Genomic DNA, 21,612 nt, shown 5'->3' on the forward strand with positions numbered 1-21,612 from the left:
GGATACAGCGGGGCAGGAGCGAGCGCGGAGGCCGACGGGATACAGCGGGGCAGGCGCGAGCGCGGGGGCCGACGGGATACAGCGGGGCAGGAGCGAGCGCGGGGGCTGACAGGATCGAGCGGGGCAGGAGGCGGGGGCCGGCGCGCGGGGGCCGACGGGATACAGCGGGGCAGGAGGCAGGGAGGGGGACTGGAGCGCGGGGGCCGACGGGATACAGAGGGGCAGGAGCGAGGAGAGGGTCTGGAGCGCGGGGGCCGACGGGATACAGAGGGGCAGGAGCGAGCGCGGGAGCCGACGGGATACAGAGGGGCAGGAGGCGGGGAGGGGGGACTGTAGCGCGGGGGCCGACGGGATACAGCGGGGCAGGAGCGAGCGCGGGGGCCGACGGGATACAGCGGGGCAGGAGCGAGCGCGGGGGCCGACGGGATACAGCGGGGCAGGAGCGAGCGCGGGGGCCGACGGGATACAGCGTGGAGAAAGTGGGCCTTGCGGCTGGTCCTGTGGGGGTGAGGGCCGGTTCCGTCCGGTCCGGTCCGGTCCCCGGCGGTTTTCCCGTGTCGGGGTGAAGCGGCCGCCCCCGGTCTCCGTCCGTATGGGTGTGGGCCCGCGGCCCCCGCCGGCCCCGGCCCCCCGCCTGGCCCCCGAGGCCTTGGCCTACTTCCGCCGGGCCCAGGAGGCGCTGAACCAAACCCCCGACGGAGGACCACAGCGGGGTACGGACACCCACACGCCCGCCCGTCCAACCGCCCTTCCTTCCTCTCCCCCTCGTCTCCCTCTCCATCCCCCCATCTTACCTCCCTCCCTTCCCCACAGCACCTGTATATATGTATAGATGTTTGGACATATTTATTACTCTATTTATTTAATTTATTTGTACATATCTATTCTATTTATTTTATTTTGTTAGTATGTTTGGTCTCCGTCTCCCCCTTTTAGACTGTGAGCCCACTGTTGGGTAGGGACTGTCTCTAGATGTTGCCAATTTGTACTTCCCAAGCGCTTAGTCCAGTGCTCTGCACATAGTAAGCGCTCAATAAGTACGATTGATGATGATGATGATCCATCCGTCCGTCCGTCAGGCGACGCCACGGCTCAGCGTGGCCCAGTGGCCAGAGCCCGACTTGGGGGTCAAAGGTCATGGGTTCCACTCCCCGCCCTGCCACTCCTAATAATGATGGCATTTCTTAAGCGTTTACCATGTGCAAAGCACTGTTCTAAGCGCTGGGGAGGTGACAGGGTGATCAGGTTGTCCCACGGGGGGCTCCCAGTCTTCATCCCCATTTGACAGATGAGGGAACTGAGGCCCAGAGAAGTGAAGCGACTCGCCCAAAGTCACACAGGTGGTAATTGGCAGAGCCGGGGTTTGAACCCATCAATCAATCAATCAGTCGTATTTATTGAGTGCTTACTGTGTGCAGAGCACTGGACTAAGCGCTTGGGAAGTCCAAGGTGGCAACGTATAGAGACAGTCCCTACCCAACAGTGGGCTCACAGTCTTGACCTCTGACTCCAAAGCCCGGGCTCTTTCCACCGAGCCTTGCCCCGCTGGTCAGCAGGGTGACTTTGGGCAAGTCACTTCACTTCTCTGGGCCTCAGTCCCCTCATCTGTACAATGGGGATGAGGACCGGGAGCCCCACGGGGCTACCCCAGCACTTGGAACAGCGCTTGGCTTCTTGTGAGCGCTGAACAAATGCCACTCTTTGGCAGCGTGGCTCAGTGGAAAGAGCCCGGGCTTTGGAGTCAGAGGTCACGGGTTCAAATCCCGGTTCCACCACTAGTCAGCTGGGTGACTTTGGGCAAGTCACTTCACTTCTCTGGGCCTCAGTCCCCTCGTCTGTCAAATGGGGATGAAGACTGGGAGCCCCACGGGGGACAACCTGATCACCTTGTCACCTCCCCAGCACTTGGAACAGTGCTTGGCTTCTTGTGAGCGCTGAACAAATGCCACTCTTTGGCAGCGTGGCTCAGTGGAAAGAGCCCGGGCTTTGGAGTCAGAGGTCATGGGTTCAAATCCCGGCTCCGCCACTAGTCAGCTGGGTGACTTCAAATCCCAGCTCCGCCAGTTGTCAGCTGGGTGACTTTGGGCAAGTCACTTCTCTGGGCCTCAGTTCCCTCATCTGGAAAATGGGGATGAAGACTGTGAGCCCCTCGTGGGACAACCTGATCACCTTGTAGCCTCCCTAGCTGTTAGAACAGTGCTTGGTACATAGTAAGCGCTTAATAAATGCCATCATTATTATTATTATGACTTGGGGCAAGTCACTTCACTTCTCTAGGCCCCAGCTCCCTCATCTGTCAAATGGGGATGAAGACTGGGAGCCCCATGGGGGACAACCTGATCCCCCTGTATCTACCCCAGCATTTAGAACAGGGCACAGAGTAAGCGCTTAACAAATACCATCATTATTATTATTACTGTCCGCTGTGTGACTTTGGGCACGTCACTTCTCTGGGCCTCAGTTCCCTCATCTGTCAAATGGGGATGAAGCCTGTGAGCCCCACGTGGGACAACATGAATGATCACCTTGTATCTCCCCCAGCGCTTGGAACAGCGCTTGGCACCTAGTGAGCGCTGAACAAACGCCATTATTATTATTATTATTATTATTGTCTGCCGTGTGTTATTGGGCAAGTCACTTCTTTGGACCTCAGTTCCCTCATCTGTAAAATGGGGATGAAGACTGTGAGCCCCCGTGGGACAGCCTGATCACCTTCTATTCCCCCCCTCAGCGCCTAGAACAGTGCATCGCACATAGTAAGCGCTTAACAAATGCCATCATCATCATCATGCGCAGAGCACTGGGCTAAGCGCTTGGGAGGGGACAGTGCGGCAAAGTTGGAGGACATTCTTCCTGTAATGACGTCCCCGGGGGGTGGAGATGGGTGTTAGAATAAATAAGTAATTTGGAGGGAGTAAATAATTAGACGCACCTAAGTGCTGAAGGGTTGAGGGTGGGGCAAATTCATTCATTCAGTTGTATTTATTGAGCGCTTACCGTGTGCAGAGCACTGTACTAAGCGCTTGGGAAGTACAAGTTGTTGGCAACAGCTAGAGACGGTCCTTACCCAACAACAGGCTCACAGTCTAGAAGGGGGAGACAGGAAACAAAACAGAGCATGTGGACAGGGGTCAAGTCGTCAAAACAAATAGAATTAAAGTTAAATGCAAATCATTAACGAAATAGGATAGTAAATATGTATAAGTAAAATAAATAGAGTAATAAGTCTGTAAAAACATATATACAGGGGCTGTGGGGAGGGGAAGGAGGTAGGGCGGGGGGAGATTCATTCATTCAATCGTATTTATTGAGCGCTTACTGTGTGCAGAGCACTGTACTAAGCGCTTGGGAAGGACAAGTTGGCAACACATAGAGATGGTCCCTAACCGACAGTGGGCTCACAGTCTAGAAGGGGGAGACAGAACAAAACATACTAGCAAAATAAAATAAATAGAATAAATCTGTACAAGTAAAATAGGGAGGAGGAGAGGAAAAAGGGGGCTCAGTCCGGGAAGGCCTCTAATGACAAATGCCCACGAATAATAATGATGGTATTAAGCGCTTACTACGTGCCAGGCACCGTTCTAAGCGCCGGGGTAGATAAAAGGTAATCCGGTTGTCCTACGTGGGGCTCAGTCTTCATCCCCATTTTCCAGATGAGGGAACGGAGGCCCAGAGAAGTGAAGCGACTTGCCCAAGGTCACAAATCAGACAAGTGCTTAGAACAGTGGTTTGCATATAGTAAGCGCTTAATAAATGCCATTATTACTATTATTAAGTGGCAGAGCCGGGGTTAGAACTGAGGTTCTTCTGACCGCCAGGCCCGAGGTCTACCCACTAGACCACACTGCTTCAGTGCATAGAAGGGGCTGCGGAGGAGGAAGGGTTAGAAGCCTTGGGGTGGGGCGGGGCAGAGGGGGGGGCTCGTTACCCCTTCATCATCATCATCAATCGTATTTATTGAGCGCTTACTGTGTGCAGAACACCGTACTAAGCGCTTGGGAATTTGGCAACATCTAGAGACAGTCCCTACCCAGTGGCGGGTGCCCTGGGCTTGAAATTTCATCACGGTATTTGTCAAGCGCCGTTCTAAGCGCCGGGGTGGGTACGGATGAAGTCCCCGTCCCACGGGGGGCTCCCGGTCGAAGTAGGAGGGCGAACAGGGGGCGAAGCCCCGTGTTACAGTTGGGGAAACCGAGGCCCCGAGCCGCGGCCATCCCCGATCTCCCCTCTCCTTCAGGGCTGCTGGTGCGGAACGTGCTGGAAGAGGCCGGGACGCAGGCCCTGGCCCTGGCCACGGACGGGGCCGGCAGCGCGGTGCTGCAGGACCTGCTGGCCCTCAGCCCCCCGGCCCCGCTGTGCCGGCTGCTGGCCGCCCTGCGTCCCCACCTGCGCCTGCTGGCCTGTCACCGCAGCGGGGCCCACGTGCTGCAGAGCGCTCTGCTGCAGGTGCCCCGCCTCCTGGGGACCCCCCGCCCGCAGAAGGAAGGCCCGCAGGACGACGACGAGGACGACGAGGACGACGACGACCACCGCGGCCACGAGAGCTTGGAGGACCTGGTGCTGGGCCTGGGGGCCGAAGTGCGGGACGCCTTCCCCGTGTTCAGCGGGGACACCCACGGCAGCTTCGTGGTCAGGACCCTGCTGCAGGTGCTCGGGGGGACCGTCCTGGAGGCCGAGGGAGCCCGGCCGCGCGGCCCCCGGCCTCGAGGTGAGTTTCCCCGGGGGCGGGTCGTGAGGATGTAGATGGTGATGATGGTGATGTGCAGACTGTGAGCCCACTGTTGGGTAGGGACTGCCTGTATGTGTTGCCATCTTGTACTTCCCAAGCGCTTAGTACAGTGCTCTGCACACAGCGCTCCATAAATACGATTGATTGATTGATTGAGGCCTTCCCAGTCTGAGCCCCCTCTTTCCTCTCCCCCTCCTCCCTCTCCCCATCCCCCCGCCTCACCTCCTTCCCCTCCCCACAGCACCTGTATATGTGTTTGTACGTGTTTATTAATCTATTTATTTTACTTGTACATATTTATTCTATTTATTTTATTTTGTTAATATGTTTTGTTGTCTGTCTCCCCCTTCTAGACTGTGAGCCCGCTGTTGGGTAGGGACCGTCTCTCTATGTTGCCAACTTGGACTTCCCAAGCGCTTAGTCCAGTGCTCTGCACGCAGTAAGCGCTCCATAAATACGATTGAATGAGTGAATGGTCCCGAGGGGGAGGTGGCCATTGAGACGAAAACACAATCTGTGACACGTAACATTTACATCGAGCTTTCCCTAAGCGCTCTCGGCTAGGCCCCGCTGCCTCCCCGAGGGGAAAAAATCCGGTTCCGCGGGGCAGAGCGTGTAGCCCAGAGTCGCGGCTTGAGGTGGGGAGGGTGCGGGGAGCGGGGAAGACCCGGGAGCCCCCCTCCTCCCCTCCAATCCGCCCCTCCTCCGGGCCGCGGCCCCGGCCTGGCCCGGGAGCGTAACCGGAGGGTGTCCCCGTCCGTACCCCGGAAGGACGCCGTGCCCCGGCGCGGGACTCGCGGGCCACTGACTTCGCGGTGCCGGACGCTTTCCTGAGTCTCCTGCGGGAAATGAGCGCCTGCTTCCTGGAGGACATTGCCGGTGAGCGGGCCGCGGGAAGTGGGGGGGCGTCGTCTGCCGGGTGTAGGGGGGGGTCTCACGGTTTGGGGCCCCCCCCTCCCCGCCGCCCTCAGTGTTCGCCACCCACAAGGTGTCCAGCCTGTGCCTGCAGATGGCCCTGAGGGTCCTGCGCCTCAAGCTGCCCCAGGACTGCGCCCGGCTCTGCGATGCCGTCGTCGACTACCTGAGCGCCTGCAACCCCTCCGCCGAGGGCAGGTGAGGGGCGCGCCGGGGGGCGCGGGGGTCCTCGGCGGCCGGTGGCCCGGCCCCTGGCGCTGACCCCGCCCCGCGGCCGGGGCGCGTCCCCCCCCCCAGCCCCCTGCTGCTGTTCCTGAAGGACCAGACGAGCTCCCGGCTCCTGGAGCAGGTAGTGCTGGTGGCGGAGCCGCCGCGGCTCCAGCGCCTTTTCGAGGAGCACTTCCGGGGGCATCTGCAGGCCCTGGCCGCCCACCCCATCGCCAACTTCCCCCTGCAGCGCCTGCTGGATGCCATCACCACGCCCCAGCTGGTGAGAACCACCGAGGGGGCGGGCGGGCGGGGGGCCGGGGCCGGCGCGGGCCGGCCCCAAATGCCCGGCCCCCCGCCGTCTGTCCTCCCTTCCCTTCCCCAGCTGGCCCAGGTGTTCGAAGAGCTGAGCCCGGCGCTGGAGGCCGTCCTGGCCCAGGGCCACGTGGGAGTGGTGACGGCCCTCCTGGGGGCCTGCCGCCGCCTCGGCACCCACCAGCCCGAGGCCCTGCAGCTGCTGCTGGAGGTCAGGCGAGAAGCCGGGGGGCCGACGGGGCGGGGAAGCGGGATTTCCGGGGTGTCCGTCCCAGCGCCGCCCCCCGTGCTCCTCCCCAGGCCTTCCACTGCGCCAAGCCGCCGTCGCGCCGGCAGGCCTGCCTGCCCCTCTTCGCCTCCCTGCTGTCGTACGAGGTCTACTACGAGCTGGGGGACGAAGAGACGCCCTCGGAGCACCAGGTGAGGAGGGCGGCGGGCCGGGGCGGGGGGCCGGGGGGCCCCACCGGCGGGGCCCTCACGCTCCCCGGGACCCGGCCCCCTTAGGCGGAGGCGGCGGCGGCCCAGCCCCTGGCGGAAGTGACGGTCCCCGGGTCCCTGCTGGTCCAGCACCTGCTGCACTTCTCGGCCCCGGGGCCCGTGGTGGCCAGCCTGGCCGCCCTGACGGGGCCCCAGCTCCTGGCCCTGGCCCGCAGCCCCGCCGGCTCCCACGTCCTGGACGCCCTGCTCGCCAGCCCCACCGTGACGGACAAGCAGCGGCGGCGAGCCCTGCGCCCGCTCAAGGTCGGCCCCGACTCCTCCCGTCCCCTCCTCCCGGCCCCTGCCCGCGCTGCCCCCCCAACTTACCTCCCCCCACCTCCGACAGGGCCACTACGTGGCTTTGGCCTGCAGCCGCCACGGGAGCCGCGTCCTGGATGCCATCTGGAGCGGTGCCACCCTGGGGGCCCGGCAGGAGATCGCCGCCGAGCTGGGTGAGGGCAACGGGGATCCCGCCGCCCCCAGTCCGCCCCGGCGGCACCACCCTGAGAGAGCAGGGGCGGGCGGGCATCGGTGTCGTCCCGCGCGGTGGGAACCGAGTGCCGGGTTTCCGCAGGGGAGCGGGAACGGGAGCTGTTGAGCGACGCCTTCGGCCACCACGTCGCCCGCAACGTGGCCCTGGGCCACTTCCTGAAGCGGCGGCAGGACTGGGAGAAGCAGCAGGGCGCGGCCGCCAAGCGGAGACGGGCCTTGAGCGCCGTGCTGGGAGACTGAGCCCGCGGGGCCGGGGAACCGGAAAGCCCGTCAATAAATATTTTTCTATTTTATTGGAAGTCGACTGGCGGCGGCTGCCGGAGGCGGGGAACGGGGGCGAAGCGGGGCCGCCGTCTGTCCCTTCCGCCGCCCCTGCTCAGTAGGCGTGGAGCCGGCCGGACCCCCGCCACTGGTCCCCCCCCCTCGATGACGTGGCGCAGGGTGGAGGAGATGCCCAGCAGCATCTGGCCCAGGCCCTGCATCAACCTGGATGCCCAACGCAGCAGCTCCCTGCGGAGAGGGGGAGGACCGGAGGCCGGGGTCAGAGGGGCCGCGGGCACGGAGGGTCCTCCCGGGGTCCCGCAGGGCTGGGGGGGCCGGGCTCTGACCTGAGCACCTTCTTGGGGCCGAGGCCCTGGAAGTCACAGCTCATGGAGTAGAGGCCGTAGAAGGTGGCCTTGACGTTGAGGCTGCCGAAGAGGTCGCGCGGGCTCTGCTTGTACACGTCGAAGGTGATGCGGGCGATGTCCTGGCCGTGGCGCGGCTTCTCGCGGCCCAGCCCGTAGGCCAGCACACCCCCCTGCGGACCCCCGCAACCCCCGTCAAGGCTGGCACGGCCCAGGGGAGGGCACGTCGTGGGGCGGATGGGGTGGTCTCCATCCCCCCCATCTTACCTCCTTCCCTTCCCCACATCACCTGTATATATGTTTGTACAGATTTATTACTCTATTTTACTTGTATGTATCTATTCTACTTATTTTATTTTGTTAGTGTGTTTGGTTTTGTTCGCTGTCTCCCCCTTTTAGACTGTGAGCCCGCTGTTGGGTAGGGACTGTCTCTATATGTTGCCAATTTGTACTTCCCAAGCGCTTAGTACAGTGCTCTGCACATAGTAAGCGCTCAATAAATACGATTGATGATGATGGTCTCACCCTGACAGGCTTCCAGCCCTGGCTGGCAGGATTCATTTAATCGTATTTATTGAGTGCTTGCTGTGTGCGGAGCACTGGACTAAGCCCTTGGGAAGGACAAGCTTGCAATATATTCATTCATTCAATTGTATTTATTGAGCGCTTACTATGTGCAGAGCACTGTACTGAGCGCTTGGGAAGCACACGTTGGCAACCTATAGAGACGGTCCCTACCCAACAGTGGGCTCACAGTCTAAAAGGGTATGTATATTCATGTATATATATTATAATAATAATATTATATATTATATATCATCCCAGGCCCGGGAGTCAGAGGTCATGGGTTCAAATCCCGGCTCTGCCAATTGTCAGCTGTGTGACTTTGGACAAGTCACTTTCCTTCTCTGGGCCTCAGTTCCCTCATCTGGAAAATGGGGATGAAGACTGGGAGCCCCTCGTGGGACCACCTGATTACCTTGTATCTACCCCAGCGCTTAGAACAGTGCTTTGCACATAGTAAGCGCTTAACAAATACCAACATTATTATTATTATTATTACAGTGCTTTGCACATAGTAAGCGCTTAACAAATGCCATCATCATTATTCAATCATCAATCAATCGTATTTATTGAGCGCCTACTATGTGCAGAGCACTGTACTAAGCACTTGGGAAGTACAAATTGGCAACACATAGAGACAGTCCCTACCCAACAGTGGGCTCACAGTCTAAAAGGGGGAGACAGAGAACAGAACCAAACATACCAACAAAATAAAATAAATAGGATAGAAATGTACAAGTAAATTATTATTAATAATAAATACGATTGAATGAATGAATGTCTATCACCTGTATACATGTTTGTACGTATTTATTACTCTAGATTATTTGTACATATTTACTCTCATTTGGTTAATATGTTTTGTTGTCTGTCTCCCCCTTCTAGCCTGTGAGCCCGCTGTTGGGTAGGGGCTGCCTCTAGACGTTGCCAACTTGTGCTCTGCACACAGTAAGCGCTCAATAAATATGATTGAACGAATCATCATCAATCGTATTTATTGAGCGCTTACCGTGTGCAGAGCACTGTACTAAGCGCTCGGGAAGTACAGATTGGCAACATAGAGAGACAGTCCCTGCCCAACAGTGGGCTCACAGTCTAAAAGGGGGAGACGGAGAACAAAACCAAACAGACTAAGAAGATGAATGCTCCTCCACCGGGGCCCGGCGGGTGATGGCCGCTACGCCGGGGTTCCCACGCTGCCCGGTGGGATACGGGGAAAGGGGATGTGGGGGGTCACCGTGGCGGGACCCCAGTAGGGCCAAGGCGGGGAAGGGTCTCACCCTGCTGGGGCTCCAGCTCTGACTGGGCCCGAGCACCATGAAGCTGCTGTCGTCTTCCAGCAGCCGGAAGAAATCCTCGCTGTCCACGGCCGTGCCATCCTCCTCCAGCACCAAGGCCGCCGTCGGGTGCCCGCTCAACCCCAGCGCCATCGTGGCCTGCGGGGCAGGGCCCCCCATGAGTCCGCCCCAACTTGAACCCAAACCCAGCCGGCCCCCGCCGCCCCCTCTTCTCCCCTCCGGGCCTGGCGCGGGCTTTTCGGTTTTTCTTTGATGGTGTCGGTTGAGTGCTTGCCGTGCATAGCGTCATCAATCGTAGTTAGTGAGCGCTTACTGTGTGCAGAGCACTGGACGAAGCGCTTGGGAAGTACCAACTGGCAACGTATAGAGACGGTCCCTACCCAACAGTGGGCTCACAGTCTAAAAGGGTATCTATATTCATGTATACATATAATTATAATATATATATACATAAATATATTTATATATACATAAATATACACAAAATATATAAATATAAATTATATATAATATATTTAGTATAATATAGTATAAAAATGTATGCATTTATATATACACTAATATAAATATATTAATATAAATATAATATAAGCATATATAAATACATAAAAATATACATATCTACACATGTATATGTGTATATATATGTATCTATACACATATACTTATATATGTATGCATATATATACATGTATGTATATACATGTATGTATACATTTATATATACATAAATATATTTATATATAAATATATATATAATAATGGTATTTATTAAGTGCTTCCTATGCGCAAAGCACTGTTCTAAGCGCTGGGGAGGTTACAAGGTGATCAGGTTGGCCCACGGGGGGGCTCACAGTTTTAATCCCCGTTTTACAGATGAGGGAACTGAGGCCCAGAGAAGTCAAGTGACTTGCCCAAAGTCACCCGGCTGAGAAGTGGCGGAGCCGGCACGCTGCTTCTTTGTCCACTTACGTACGCATGTGGGTCTGTCATCATCATCATCATCATCATCAATCGTATTTATTGAGCGCTTACTGTGTGCAGAGCACTGGACTAAGCGCTTGGGAAGTCCAAGTTGGCAACATAGAGAGACGGTCCCTACCCAACAGTGGGCTCACAGTCTACCATAATAATGACTTGGTTTTTGTGTAGTACAGTGCTTGGCACATAGTAAGCACCGAACAAATACCATAACGATTATTATTATCATTCTCTGGGCCTCAGTGGCCTCATCTGTAAAAGGGGGATGAAGGCTGTGAGCCCCACATGGGACAACCTGATGACTTTGTATCTACCCCAGCGCTTAGTACAGTGCTTGGCACATAGTAGCACCGAACAACTACCATAATGATGATTATTATCATTCTCTGGGCCTTAGTGGCCTCATCTGTAAAAGGGGGATGATGAAGGCTGTGAGCCCTATGTGGGACAACCTGGTGACTTTGTATCAACCCCAGCGCTTAGTACAGTGCTTGGCACATAGTAGCACCAAACAAGTACTATAATGATTATTATTATCATTCTCAGGGCCTTAGTGGCCTCATCTGTAAAAGGGGGATGATGAAGGCTGTTAGCCCTATGTGGGACAACCTGATGACTTTGTATCAACCCCAGGGCTTAGTACAGTGCTTGGCACATAGTAGCACCGAACAAATACTATAATGATTATTATTATCATTCTCTGGGCCTTAGTGGGTAAAAGGGGGATGAAGGCTGTGAGCCTTACGTGGGACAACCTGATGACTTTGTATCTACCCCAGTGCTTAGTACAGTGCTCGGCACATAGTAGCACCGAACAACTACCATAATGATGATTATTATCATTCTCTGGGCCTTAGTGGCCTCATCTGTAAAAGGGGGATGATGAAGGCTGTGAGCCCTATGTGGGACAACCTGATGACTTTGTATCTACCCCAGCGCTTAGTACAGTGCTTGGCACATAGTAGCACTGAACAAATACTATAATGATTATTATTATCATTCTCTGGGCCTTAGTGGGTAAAAGGGGGATGAAGGCTGTGAGCCTTACGTGGGACAACCTGATGACTTTGTATCAACCCCAGGGCTTAGTACAGTGCTTGGCACATAGTAGCACCAAACAAATACTATAATGATGATTATTATCATTCTCTGGGCCTTAGTGGCCTCATCTGTAAAAGGGGGATGATGAAGGCTGTGAGCCCTATGTGGGACAACCTGATGACTTTGTATCAACCCCAGCGCTTAGTACAGTGCTTGGCACATAGTAGCACCGAACAACTACCATAATGATGATTATTATCATTCCCTGGGCCTTAGTGGGTAAAAGGGGGACAACCTGATGACTTTGTATCTACCCTAGCGCTTAGTACAGTGCTTGTCACATAGTAGCACTGAACAAATACCATAATGATGATTATTATCATTCTCTGGGCCTTAGTGGGTAAAAGGGGGATGAAGGCTGTGAGCCCTACGTGGGACAACCTGATGAATTTGTATCAACCCCAGCACTTAGTACAGTGCTTGGCACATAGTAGCACCGAACAACTACCATAATGATGATTATTATCATTCTCAGGGCCTTAGTGGCCTCATCCGTAAAAGGGGGATGAAGGCCGTGAGCCCTACGTGGGACAACCTGATGACTCTGTATCAACCCCAGTGCTTAGTACAGTGCTTGGCACATAGTAGCACCGAACAACTACCATAATGATGATTATTATCATTCTCAGGGCCTTAGTGGCCTCATCCGTAAAAGGGGGATGATGAAGGCTGTGAGCCCTATGTGGGACAACCTGATGACCTTGTATCTACCCTAGTGCGTGGAACAGTGCTTGGCACATAGTAGGCGCTTAACAGATACCATTATTATTATTATTATGATTTCTTCTCTGGGGTAGGCCCGAGGGCCTGCCCCCGCCCCGTCCTCACCTTGTCCAGCAGCTCCTGGCGCGTGGCGGCCGTGATCCCCTTGCGGGTGGCCCGCTTGTGGTCACAGATCCGGAAGGGCCGCTGGGGTGGCGGGGCCGGGCTCCACACGCGCCGGCCCAGCTGGCCGCTCGCCTTGGACATTGACCTGAGACGGGGGGCAGGCGAAGGACCAATCAATTAACAATCAATCGATCGGATTTATTGAGCGCTGACTGTGGGCAGAGCACTGGACTAAGCGCTTGGGAAGTCCAAGTCGGCAACATCTAGAGACGGTCCCTACCCATCAGCGGGCGAACAGGCTAGCAACTGGGAGACACTGGGGGCACGGGGACAGATCGGGGGTTGGGGGCTGGGGAGGGATGGGGACCACCCAACCTGGAAAAGAAAGGGGTTCGTTCGTTCGTTCAATCGTATTTATTGAGCGCTTACTGTGTGCAGAGCACTGGACTAAGCGCTTGGGAAGGACAAGTTGGCAGCATCTAGAGACGTCTGGGGCAGCGTGGCTCAGTGGAAAGAGCGTGGGCTTGGGAATCAATCAATCGGATTTATTGAGCGCTTACTGTACTAAGCGCTTGGGAAGTCCAAGTTGGCAACATCTAGAGACGGTCCCTACCCAACAGTGGGCTCACAGTCTAGAAGGGGGCGTGGGTTCTAATCCCGGCTCCGCCACTTGTCAGCTGGGTGACTATGGGCAAATCACTTCACTTCTCTGGGCCTCAGTTCCCTCATCTGCTAAATGGGGATGAAGACTGTGAGCCCCCACTGTGGGACCACCGGATCACCTTGTAACCTCCCCAGCGTTTAGAACAGTGCTTGGCACATAGTAAGTGCTTAACAAATACCATTATTATTATTCTCTGTGCCTCAGTTACCTCATCTGTTAAATGGGGATGAAGACTATGAGCCCCCCCCGTGGGACAACCTCATCACCTTGTAACCTCCCCAGCGCTTAGAACAGCACTTGGCACATAGTAAGTGCTTAACAAATACCATTATTATTATTATCATTCTCTGTGCCTCAGTTACCTCATCTGTTAAATGGGGATTAAGACTGTGAGCCCCCCGTGGGACAACCTGATCACCTTGTAACCTCTCCAGCGCTTAGAACAGCGCTTGGCACATAGTAAGTGCTTAACAAATACCATCATCATTATTATTATTATTGTCTGAGCCTCAGTGACCTCCTCTGTAAAATGGGGATTGAGACTGGGAGCCCCATGTGGGACCACCTGATTACCTTGTAACCTCCCCAGCGCTTAGAACAGTGCTTGGCACATAGTAAGCGCTTAACAAATACCATCATTATTACTACTGTTATTCTCTGAGCCTCAGTGACCTTATCTGTCAAATGGGGATGCAGACTGTGAGCCCCCGCCGTGGGACCACCTGATCACCTTGTAACCTCCCCAGCACTTAGAACAGTGCTTGGCACATAGTAAGCGCTTAACAAACACCATCATTATTATTATTATTGTTCTCTGAGCCTCAGTGACCTCATCTGCGTGGCTCAGTGGAAAAAGCCCGGGCTTTGGAGTCAGAGGTCATGGGTTCAAATCCCGGCTCCACCACTTGTCAACTGTGTGACTTTGGGCAAGTCACTTCACTTCTCTGGGCCTCAGTTCCCTCATCTGTAAAATGGGGATGAAGACTGTGAGCCCCACGTGGGACAACCTGATCACCTTGTAAATTCCCCAGCGCTTAGAACAGTGCTCTGCACATAGTAAGCGCTTAATAAATGTCATTAAAAAAATAAAATAAATTAAATTTTTTTTTTTAAATCTGTAAAATGGGGATTGAGACTGTGACCCCCAGTGGGACAACCTCATCACCTTGTATCTCCCCCAGTGCTTAGAACAGTGCTCGGCACATAGTAAGTGCTGTGCTTCCCAAGTACTTAGTACAGTGCTGTGCACATAGTAAGCGCTCAATAAACACAATTGAATGAATGCTTAACAAATACCATCATTATTATTATTCTCTGAGCCTCAGTGACCTCATCTGTAAAATGGGGATTGAGACTGTGAGCCCCAGTGGGACAACCTGATGACCTTGTATCTCCCCCAGCGCTTAGAACAGTGCTTGGCACCTCATAAGTGCTGTACTTCCCAAGTGCTTAGTACAGTGCTCTGCACATAGTAAGCTCTCAAGTAACACGATTGAATGAATGCTTAACAAATACCATCATTATTATTATTATTCTCTGAGCCTCAGTTCCCTCATCTGTAAAATGGGGATTGAGACCGCGAGCCCCCCGTGGGCCAACCTGATCACCTTGTATCTCCCCCAGTGCTTAGAACAGTGCTTGGCACATAGTAAGCGCTCAATAAACACGATTGAATGAATGCTTAACAAATACCATCATTATTATTATTATTCTCTGAGCCTCAGTGACCTCATCTGTAAAATGGGGATTGAGACCGCGAGCCCCCCGTGGGCCAACCTGATCACCTTGTATCTCCCCCAGTGCTTAGAACAGTGCTTGGCACATAGTAAGCGCTCAATAAACACGATTGAATGAATGCTTAACAAATACCATCATTATTATTATTATTCTCTGAGCCTCAGTGACCTCATCAGTGAAATGGGGATTGAGACCGCGAGCCCCCCGTGGGCCAACCTGATCACCTTGTATCTCCCCCAGTGCTTAGAACAGTGCTTGGCACATAGTAAGCGCTCAATAAACACGATTGAATGAATGCTTAACAAATACCATCATTATTATTATTATTCTCTGAGCCTCAGTGACCTCATCAGTGAAATGGGGGATTGAGACCGCGAGCCCCCCGTGGGCCAACCTGATCACCTTGTACCTCCCCCAGCGCTTAGAACAGTGCTTGGCACCTCGTAAGTGCTGTACTTCCCAAGTACTTAGTACAGTGCTCTGCACATAGTAAGCTCTCAATAAACACGATTGAATGAATGCTTAACAAATACCATCATTATTATTATTATTCTCTGAGCCTCAGTGACCTCATCAGTGAAATGGGGATTGAGACCGCGAGCCCCCCGTGGGCCAACCTGATCACCTTGTATCTCCCCCAGTGCTTAGAACAGTGCTTGGCACATAGTAAGCGCTCAATAAACACGATTGAATGAATGCTTAACAAATACCATCATTATTATTATTATTGTTCTCTGAGCCTCAGTGACCTCATCTGTAAAATGGGGATTGAGACCGCGAGCCCCCCGTGGGCCAACCTGATCACCTTGTATCTCCCCCAGCGCTTAGAACGGTGCTTGGCACATAGTAAGTGCTCAATAAACACGATTGAATGAATGCTTAACAAATACCATCATTATTATTATTATTCTCTGAGCCTCAGTGACCTCATCAGTGAAATGGGGATTGAGACCGCGAGCCCCCCGTGGGCCAACCTGATCACCTTGTACCTCCCCCAGCGCTTAGAACAGTGCTTGGCACCTCGTAAGTGCTGTACTTCCCAAGTACTTAGTACAGTGCTCTGCACATAGTAAGCTCTCAATAAACACGATTGAGTGAATGCTTAACAAATACCATCATTATTATTATTATTCTCTGAGCCTCAGTGACCTCATCAGTGAAATGGGGATTGAGACCGCGAGCCCCCCGTGGGCCAACCTGATCACCTTGTATCTCCCCCAGTGCTTAGAACAGTGCTTGGCACATAGTAAGCGCTCAATAAACACGATTGAATGAATGCTTAACAAATACCATCATTATTATTATTATTCTCTGAGCCTCAGTGACCTCATCTGTAAAATGGGGATTGAGACCGCGAGCCCCCCGTGGGCCAACCTGATCACCTTGTATCTCCCCCAGCGCTTAGAACGGTGCTTGGCACATAGTAAGCGCTCAATAAACACGATTGAATGAATGCTTAACAAATACCATCATTATTATTATTATTCTCTGAGCCTCAGTGACCTCATCTGTAAAATGGGGATTGAGACCGCGAGCCCCCCGTGGGCCAACCTGATCACCTTGTATCTCCCCCAGTGCTTAGAACAGTGCTTGGCACATAGTAAGCGCTCAATAAACACGATTGAATGAATGCTTAACAAATACCATCATCATTATTATTATTCTCTGAGCCTCAGTGACCTCATCAGTGAAATGGGGATTGAGACCGCGAGCCCCCCGTGGGCCAACCTGATCACCTTGTATCTCCCCCAGTACTTAGAACAGTGCTTGGCACATAGTAAGCGCTCAATAAACACGATTGAATGAATGCTTAACAAATACCATCATTATTATTATTATTCTCTGAGCCTCAGTGACCTCATCAGTGAAATGGGGATTGAGACCGCGAGCCCCCCGTGGGCCAACCTGATCACCTTGTATCTCCCCCAGTGCTTAGAACAGTGCTTGGCACATAGTAAGCGCTCAATAAACACGATTGAATGAATGCTTAACAAATACCATCATTATTATTATTATTCTCTGAGCCTCAGTGACCTCATCTGTAAAATGGGGATTGAGACCGCGAGCCCCCCGTGGGCCAACCTGATCACCTTGTATCTCCCCCAGCGCTTAGAACGGTGCTTGGCACATAGTAAGTGCTCAATAAACACGATTGAATGAATGCTTAACAAATACCATCATTATTATTATTATTCTCTGAGCCTCAGTGACCTCATCAGTGAAATGGGGATTGAGACCGCGAGCCCCCCGTGGGCCAACCTGATCACCTTGTATCTCCCCCAGCGCTCAGAACAGTGCTTGGCACCTAGTAACACTTTAGACACCGTCTCTAGATGTTGCCAACTTGTACTTCCCAAGCGCTTAGTCCAGCGCTCTGCACACAGTAGGCGCTCAATAAATACGATTGATTGATTAGTAAGCGCTTAACAAATACCAAAATTATTATTGTTACCTGAACAAGGAGCCGGGCGACAGGGCAGAGACGTAGTCCTTGGCGTAATCCATGGTGGAGCGGGCACCGGGGGGCCCAGGCCGGAGTTGGGGGGTCTCCTTTTCTGGGGGGGTCTTGGGGTGTGGGGGCCCGGGACTGAGGCTGCGGCCTTCGTGGACTGTGAGAGACGCCCAGGTGGGGGAGGAGGGGGTGAGTCGGGGCTGGACTCTGGTCTCCAGGCCTCCCGGCCTCGCAGGCCGGTCCCGGGGGCGAAGTCCACCGGGGCCCAACGGGAAGCGCCCTCCCTCATCTGGGGGCAGAGAGGCCATCATCATCATCAATCGTATTTATTGAGCGCTTACTGGGTGCAGAGCGCTGGACTAAGCGCTTGGGAAGTCCAAGTTGGCAACATCTAGAGACAGTCCCTACCCAACAGTGGGCTCACAGTCTAAAAGGGGGAGACGGAGAACAAAACCAAACATGCTAACAAAATAAAAGAAATAGAATAAGACAGTGGAAAGAGCCCGGCCTTCGGAGTCGGAGGTCATGGGTTCCAATCCCGGCTCCTCCACATTCATTCCTTCCTTCCTTCCTTCGATCGTATTTATTGAGCGCTTACTGTGTGCAGAGCACTGTCAGCTGGGTGACTTTGGGGCTGGGACCATCTCTATATGTTGCCAACTTGTCCTCTCCCAAGTGCTTAGTCCAGTGCTCTGCACGCCGTAAGCGCTCAATAAGTACAACTGATTGATTTGGGCAAGTCACTTCTCTAGGCCTCAGTTCCCTCATCTGTCAAATGGGGAGGAAGACTGGGAGCCCCCCCATGGGACCACCTGATCACCTTGTAACCTCCCCAGCGCTTAGAACAGTGCTTGACACATAGTAATCAATCAATCAGTTGTATTTATTGAGCGCTTACTGTGTGCAGAGCACTGGACTAAGCGCTTGGGAAGGACAAGTTGGCAACATAGAGAGACGGTCCCTACCCAACAGTGGGCTCACAGTCTAGAAGGCTGTAAGCGCTTAAATGCTTAGAGAAGCAGCGTGGCTCAGTGGAAAGAGCCCGGGCTTTGGAGTCAGAGGTCATGGGTTCATATCCCGGCTCCCGCAATTGTCAGCTGGGTGACTTTGGGCAAGTCACTGCACTTCTCTGGGCCTCAGTGACCTCATCTGGAAAATGGGGATGAAGACTGGGAGCCCCACGTGGGACAACCTCATCACCTTGTAACCTCCCCAGCGCTTAGAACAGTGCTTGGCACATAGTAAGTGCTTAATAAATGACATCATTATTATTCACAAATCAATCAATCAAACAATCGTAGTTATTGAGCGCTTACTGTGTGCAAAGCACTTTACTAAGCGCTTGGGAAGTACAAGTTGGCAACATAGAGAGACAGTCCCATTATTATGCCATGTTTTGTTGTCTGTCTCCCCCTTCTAGACTGTGAGCCCGTTGTCGGGTAGGGCCCGTCTCTAGATGTTGCCGACTTGTCCTTCCCAAGCGCTTAGTCCAGTGCTCTGCACACAGTAAGCGCTCAATAAATACGATTGAATGAATTATTATTACTACCTCATATGTACAGATCTGCTTTTTATTTCCTTGTTCATTTACATTCAAATCTGTCTCCCCCTCTGGACTCTGAGCTCCTTGTAGGCAGGGAATGTGCCTGTTGTTTTGTCATCCTCTCCCAAGCGCTTAGTACAGTGCTCTGCACATATTAAGCGCTCAATAAATATTCCCAGACTGAGCCCCTTCCTTCCTCTCCCCCTCGTCCCCCTGTCCATCCCCCCCCATCTTACCTCCTTCCCTTCCCCACAGCACCTGTATAGATGTCTGTACATATTTATTACTCTATTTATTTATCTTACTTGTACATATCTATTCTATTTATTTTATTTTGTTAGTATGTTTGGTTTTGTTCTGTCTCCCCCCTCTAGACTGTGAGCCCACTGTTGGGTAGGGACTGTCTCTATATGTTGCCAACTTGGACTTCCCAAGCGCTTAGTACAGTGCTCTGCACACAGGAAGCGCTCAATAAATACGATTGATTGATCGATTGATTGAATAAATAAATGAAGAGAGGCAGGGGCTCCAATCCCGGCTCTGCCAATTGTCTGCTGTGTGACCCCGGGCAAGTCACTTCTCTGGGCCTTAGTTACCTCATCTGTCAAATGGGGATTGAGACTGTGAGTCCCTCGTGGGACAGGGACTGTGTCCAACCTGATTTGCTTGTATTCCCCCAGCGCTTAGTACAGTGCCTGGCACATAATAAGCGCTAAACAAAAACCATCATTATTCATTATTATTAAGTCACTTCTCCGTGCCTCCGTTCCCTCATCTGGAAAATGGGGATGGAGACCGTGAGCCCTGAATGGGACAGGGACTGTGTCCAACCTGATTTGCTTCTATCCTCCCCAGCGCTTAGTACAGTGCCTGGCACATAGTAAGTGCTAAACAGATCCCCCAGTGATGATGATGATGATTATTGTTGTTGTTAAGGGCAGGACCTCGGAGGAGCCTCTGGGGCCCAAGTCCAGCTCAGCTGGGGTTCAGCCTGGCCAGCCAGGTGGTTGTGACGTCATCCCATGACGTCATCCCATGACGTCACCCCCGGTGCCCGCGTCGCTGTCTCCACCTAGCGGCCACTGTGGCACAGCGCATCTTTTTAAATCCATCAATCAATAGTATTTATTATTATTAATAATAATAATAATAGTGTTTGTTAAGCGCTTACTATGTGCCAAGCACTGTTCTAAGCACTGGAGGGGGGATACAAGGTCCTCAGGTGGTCCCACACGGGGCTCACAGTCTGAATCCCCATTACCATTTAATACCAATTTAATAATGATGGTATTTGTTAAACGCTTACTGTGTGCCAAGCACTGTTCTAAGCGCTGGGGAACACACAAGGTCATCAGGTTGTCCCACACGGGGATCACAGTCTGAATCCCCATTACCATTTAATACCAATTTAATAATGATGCTATTTGTTAAGTGCTTACTATGTGCCAAGCACTGTTCTAAGCGCTGGGGGACACACAAGGTCATCAGGTTGTCCCACACGGGGATCACAGTCTGAATCCCCATTACCATTTAATACCATTTAACACCAATTTAATAATGATGGTATTTGTTAAGCGCTTACTATGTGCCAAGCACTGTTCTAAGCGCCGGAGGGGGGATACAAGGTCCTCAGGTTGTCCCACATGGGGCTCACAGTCTGAATCCCCATTACCATTTAATACCATTTAACACCAATTTAATAATGATGGTATTTGTTAAGCGCTTACTATGTGCCAAGCACTGTTCTAAGCGCTGGAGGGGGGGATACAAGGTCCTCAGATGGTCCCACAAGGGGCTCACAGTCTGAATCCCCATTACCATTTAATACCAATTTAATAATGATGGTATTTGTTAAGCGCTTACTGTGTGCCAAGCACTGTTCTAAGCGCTGGGGAACACACAAGGTCATCAGGTTGTCCCACACGGGGATCACAGTCTGAATCCCCATTACCATTTAATACCAATTTAATAATGATGCTATTTGTTAAGCACTTACTATGTGCCAAGCACTGTTCTAAGCGCTGGAGGGGCGGACACAAGGTAATCAGGTGGTTCCACATGGGGCTCACAGTCTTCACCCCCATTACCATTTAATATCAATTTAATAATGATGGTATCTGTTAAGCGCTTACTATGTGCCAAGCACTGTTCTAAGCGCTGAAGTGGGTACAGGCAAATCGGGTTGGACGCAGTGTCCCTGTCCCTCACAGTCATGATCCCCATTTTCCAGATGAGGGAACTGAGGCCCAGAGAAGTGAAGGGAGTTGCCCAAGCTCAGACAGCAGACAGGTGATGGAGTCGGGATTAGAACCCAGGACCACCTGACTTCCAGGCCGTGCTCTATCCACTACGCCATGCTGCTTCTATTTATTGAGCGCTTACTATATGCAGGGCACTGTACTAAGCTGCTGGGAGAGAACGGTAGGATAGAATTAGCAGGCACTTTCCCTTCCATAACAAGTTTATAGTCAATCAATCACTATCAATCAATCAATCGTATTTATTGAGCGCCTACTGTGTGCAGAGCACTGTACTAAGCGCTTGGGAAGTACAAGTTGGCAACATATAGAGACAGTCCCTACCCAACAGTGGGCTCACAGTCTACACAGTCACTAGTATTTTTTGAGGGCTTACTACATCATTACTAAATAGTACTTTAGTGAGAAGCAGCGTGGCTTAG

The 21,612-nt window shown here is 52.9% G+C and overlaps 2 protein-coding genes across 2 annotated transcripts; one reads left to right on the plus strand and one right to left on the minus strand.

Moving 5' to 3' along the window:
- Positions 1-500: 500 nt before the first annotated feature.
- NOP9 (NOP9 nucleolar protein) lies at positions 501-7,437 on the plus strand. The gene is made up of 10 exons (XM_038741117.1): positions 501-713; positions 4,241-4,711; positions 5,504-5,611; positions 5,704-5,845; positions 5,945-6,137; positions 6,240-6,380; positions 6,470-6,589; positions 6,674-6,910; positions 6,993-7,098; positions 7,221-7,437. The coding sequence occupies exons 1-10, from the start codon at positions 593-595 to the stop codon at positions 7,376-7,378; spliced, it is 1,797 nt and encodes a 598-aa protein (XP_038597045.1). The 5' UTR covers positions 501-592; the 3' UTR covers positions 7,379-7,437.
- Positions 7,423-17,606, minus strand: CIDEB (cell death inducing DFFA like effector b). Its single transcript, XM_038741119.1, is given in 6 exon segments — positions 7,423-7,559; positions 7,561-7,648; positions 7,747-7,937; positions 9,609-9,764; positions 12,537-12,681; positions 17,390-17,606. Coding segments are annotated over 6 exon segments (678 nt in total). The 5' UTR covers positions 17,443-17,606; the 3' UTR covers positions 7,423-7,514.
- Between the last annotated feature and the right edge of the window lie 4,006 nt (positions 17,607-21,612).

This window comes from Tachyglossus aculeatus (assembly GCF_015852505.1).
Source record: "Tachyglossus aculeatus isolate mTacAcu1 chromosome 12 unlocalized genomic scaffold, mTacAcu1.pri SUPER_6_unloc_1, whole genome shotgun sequence".
NCBI lineage: Eukaryota > Metazoa > Chordata > Mammalia > Monotremata > Tachyglossidae > Tachyglossus > Tachyglossus aculeatus.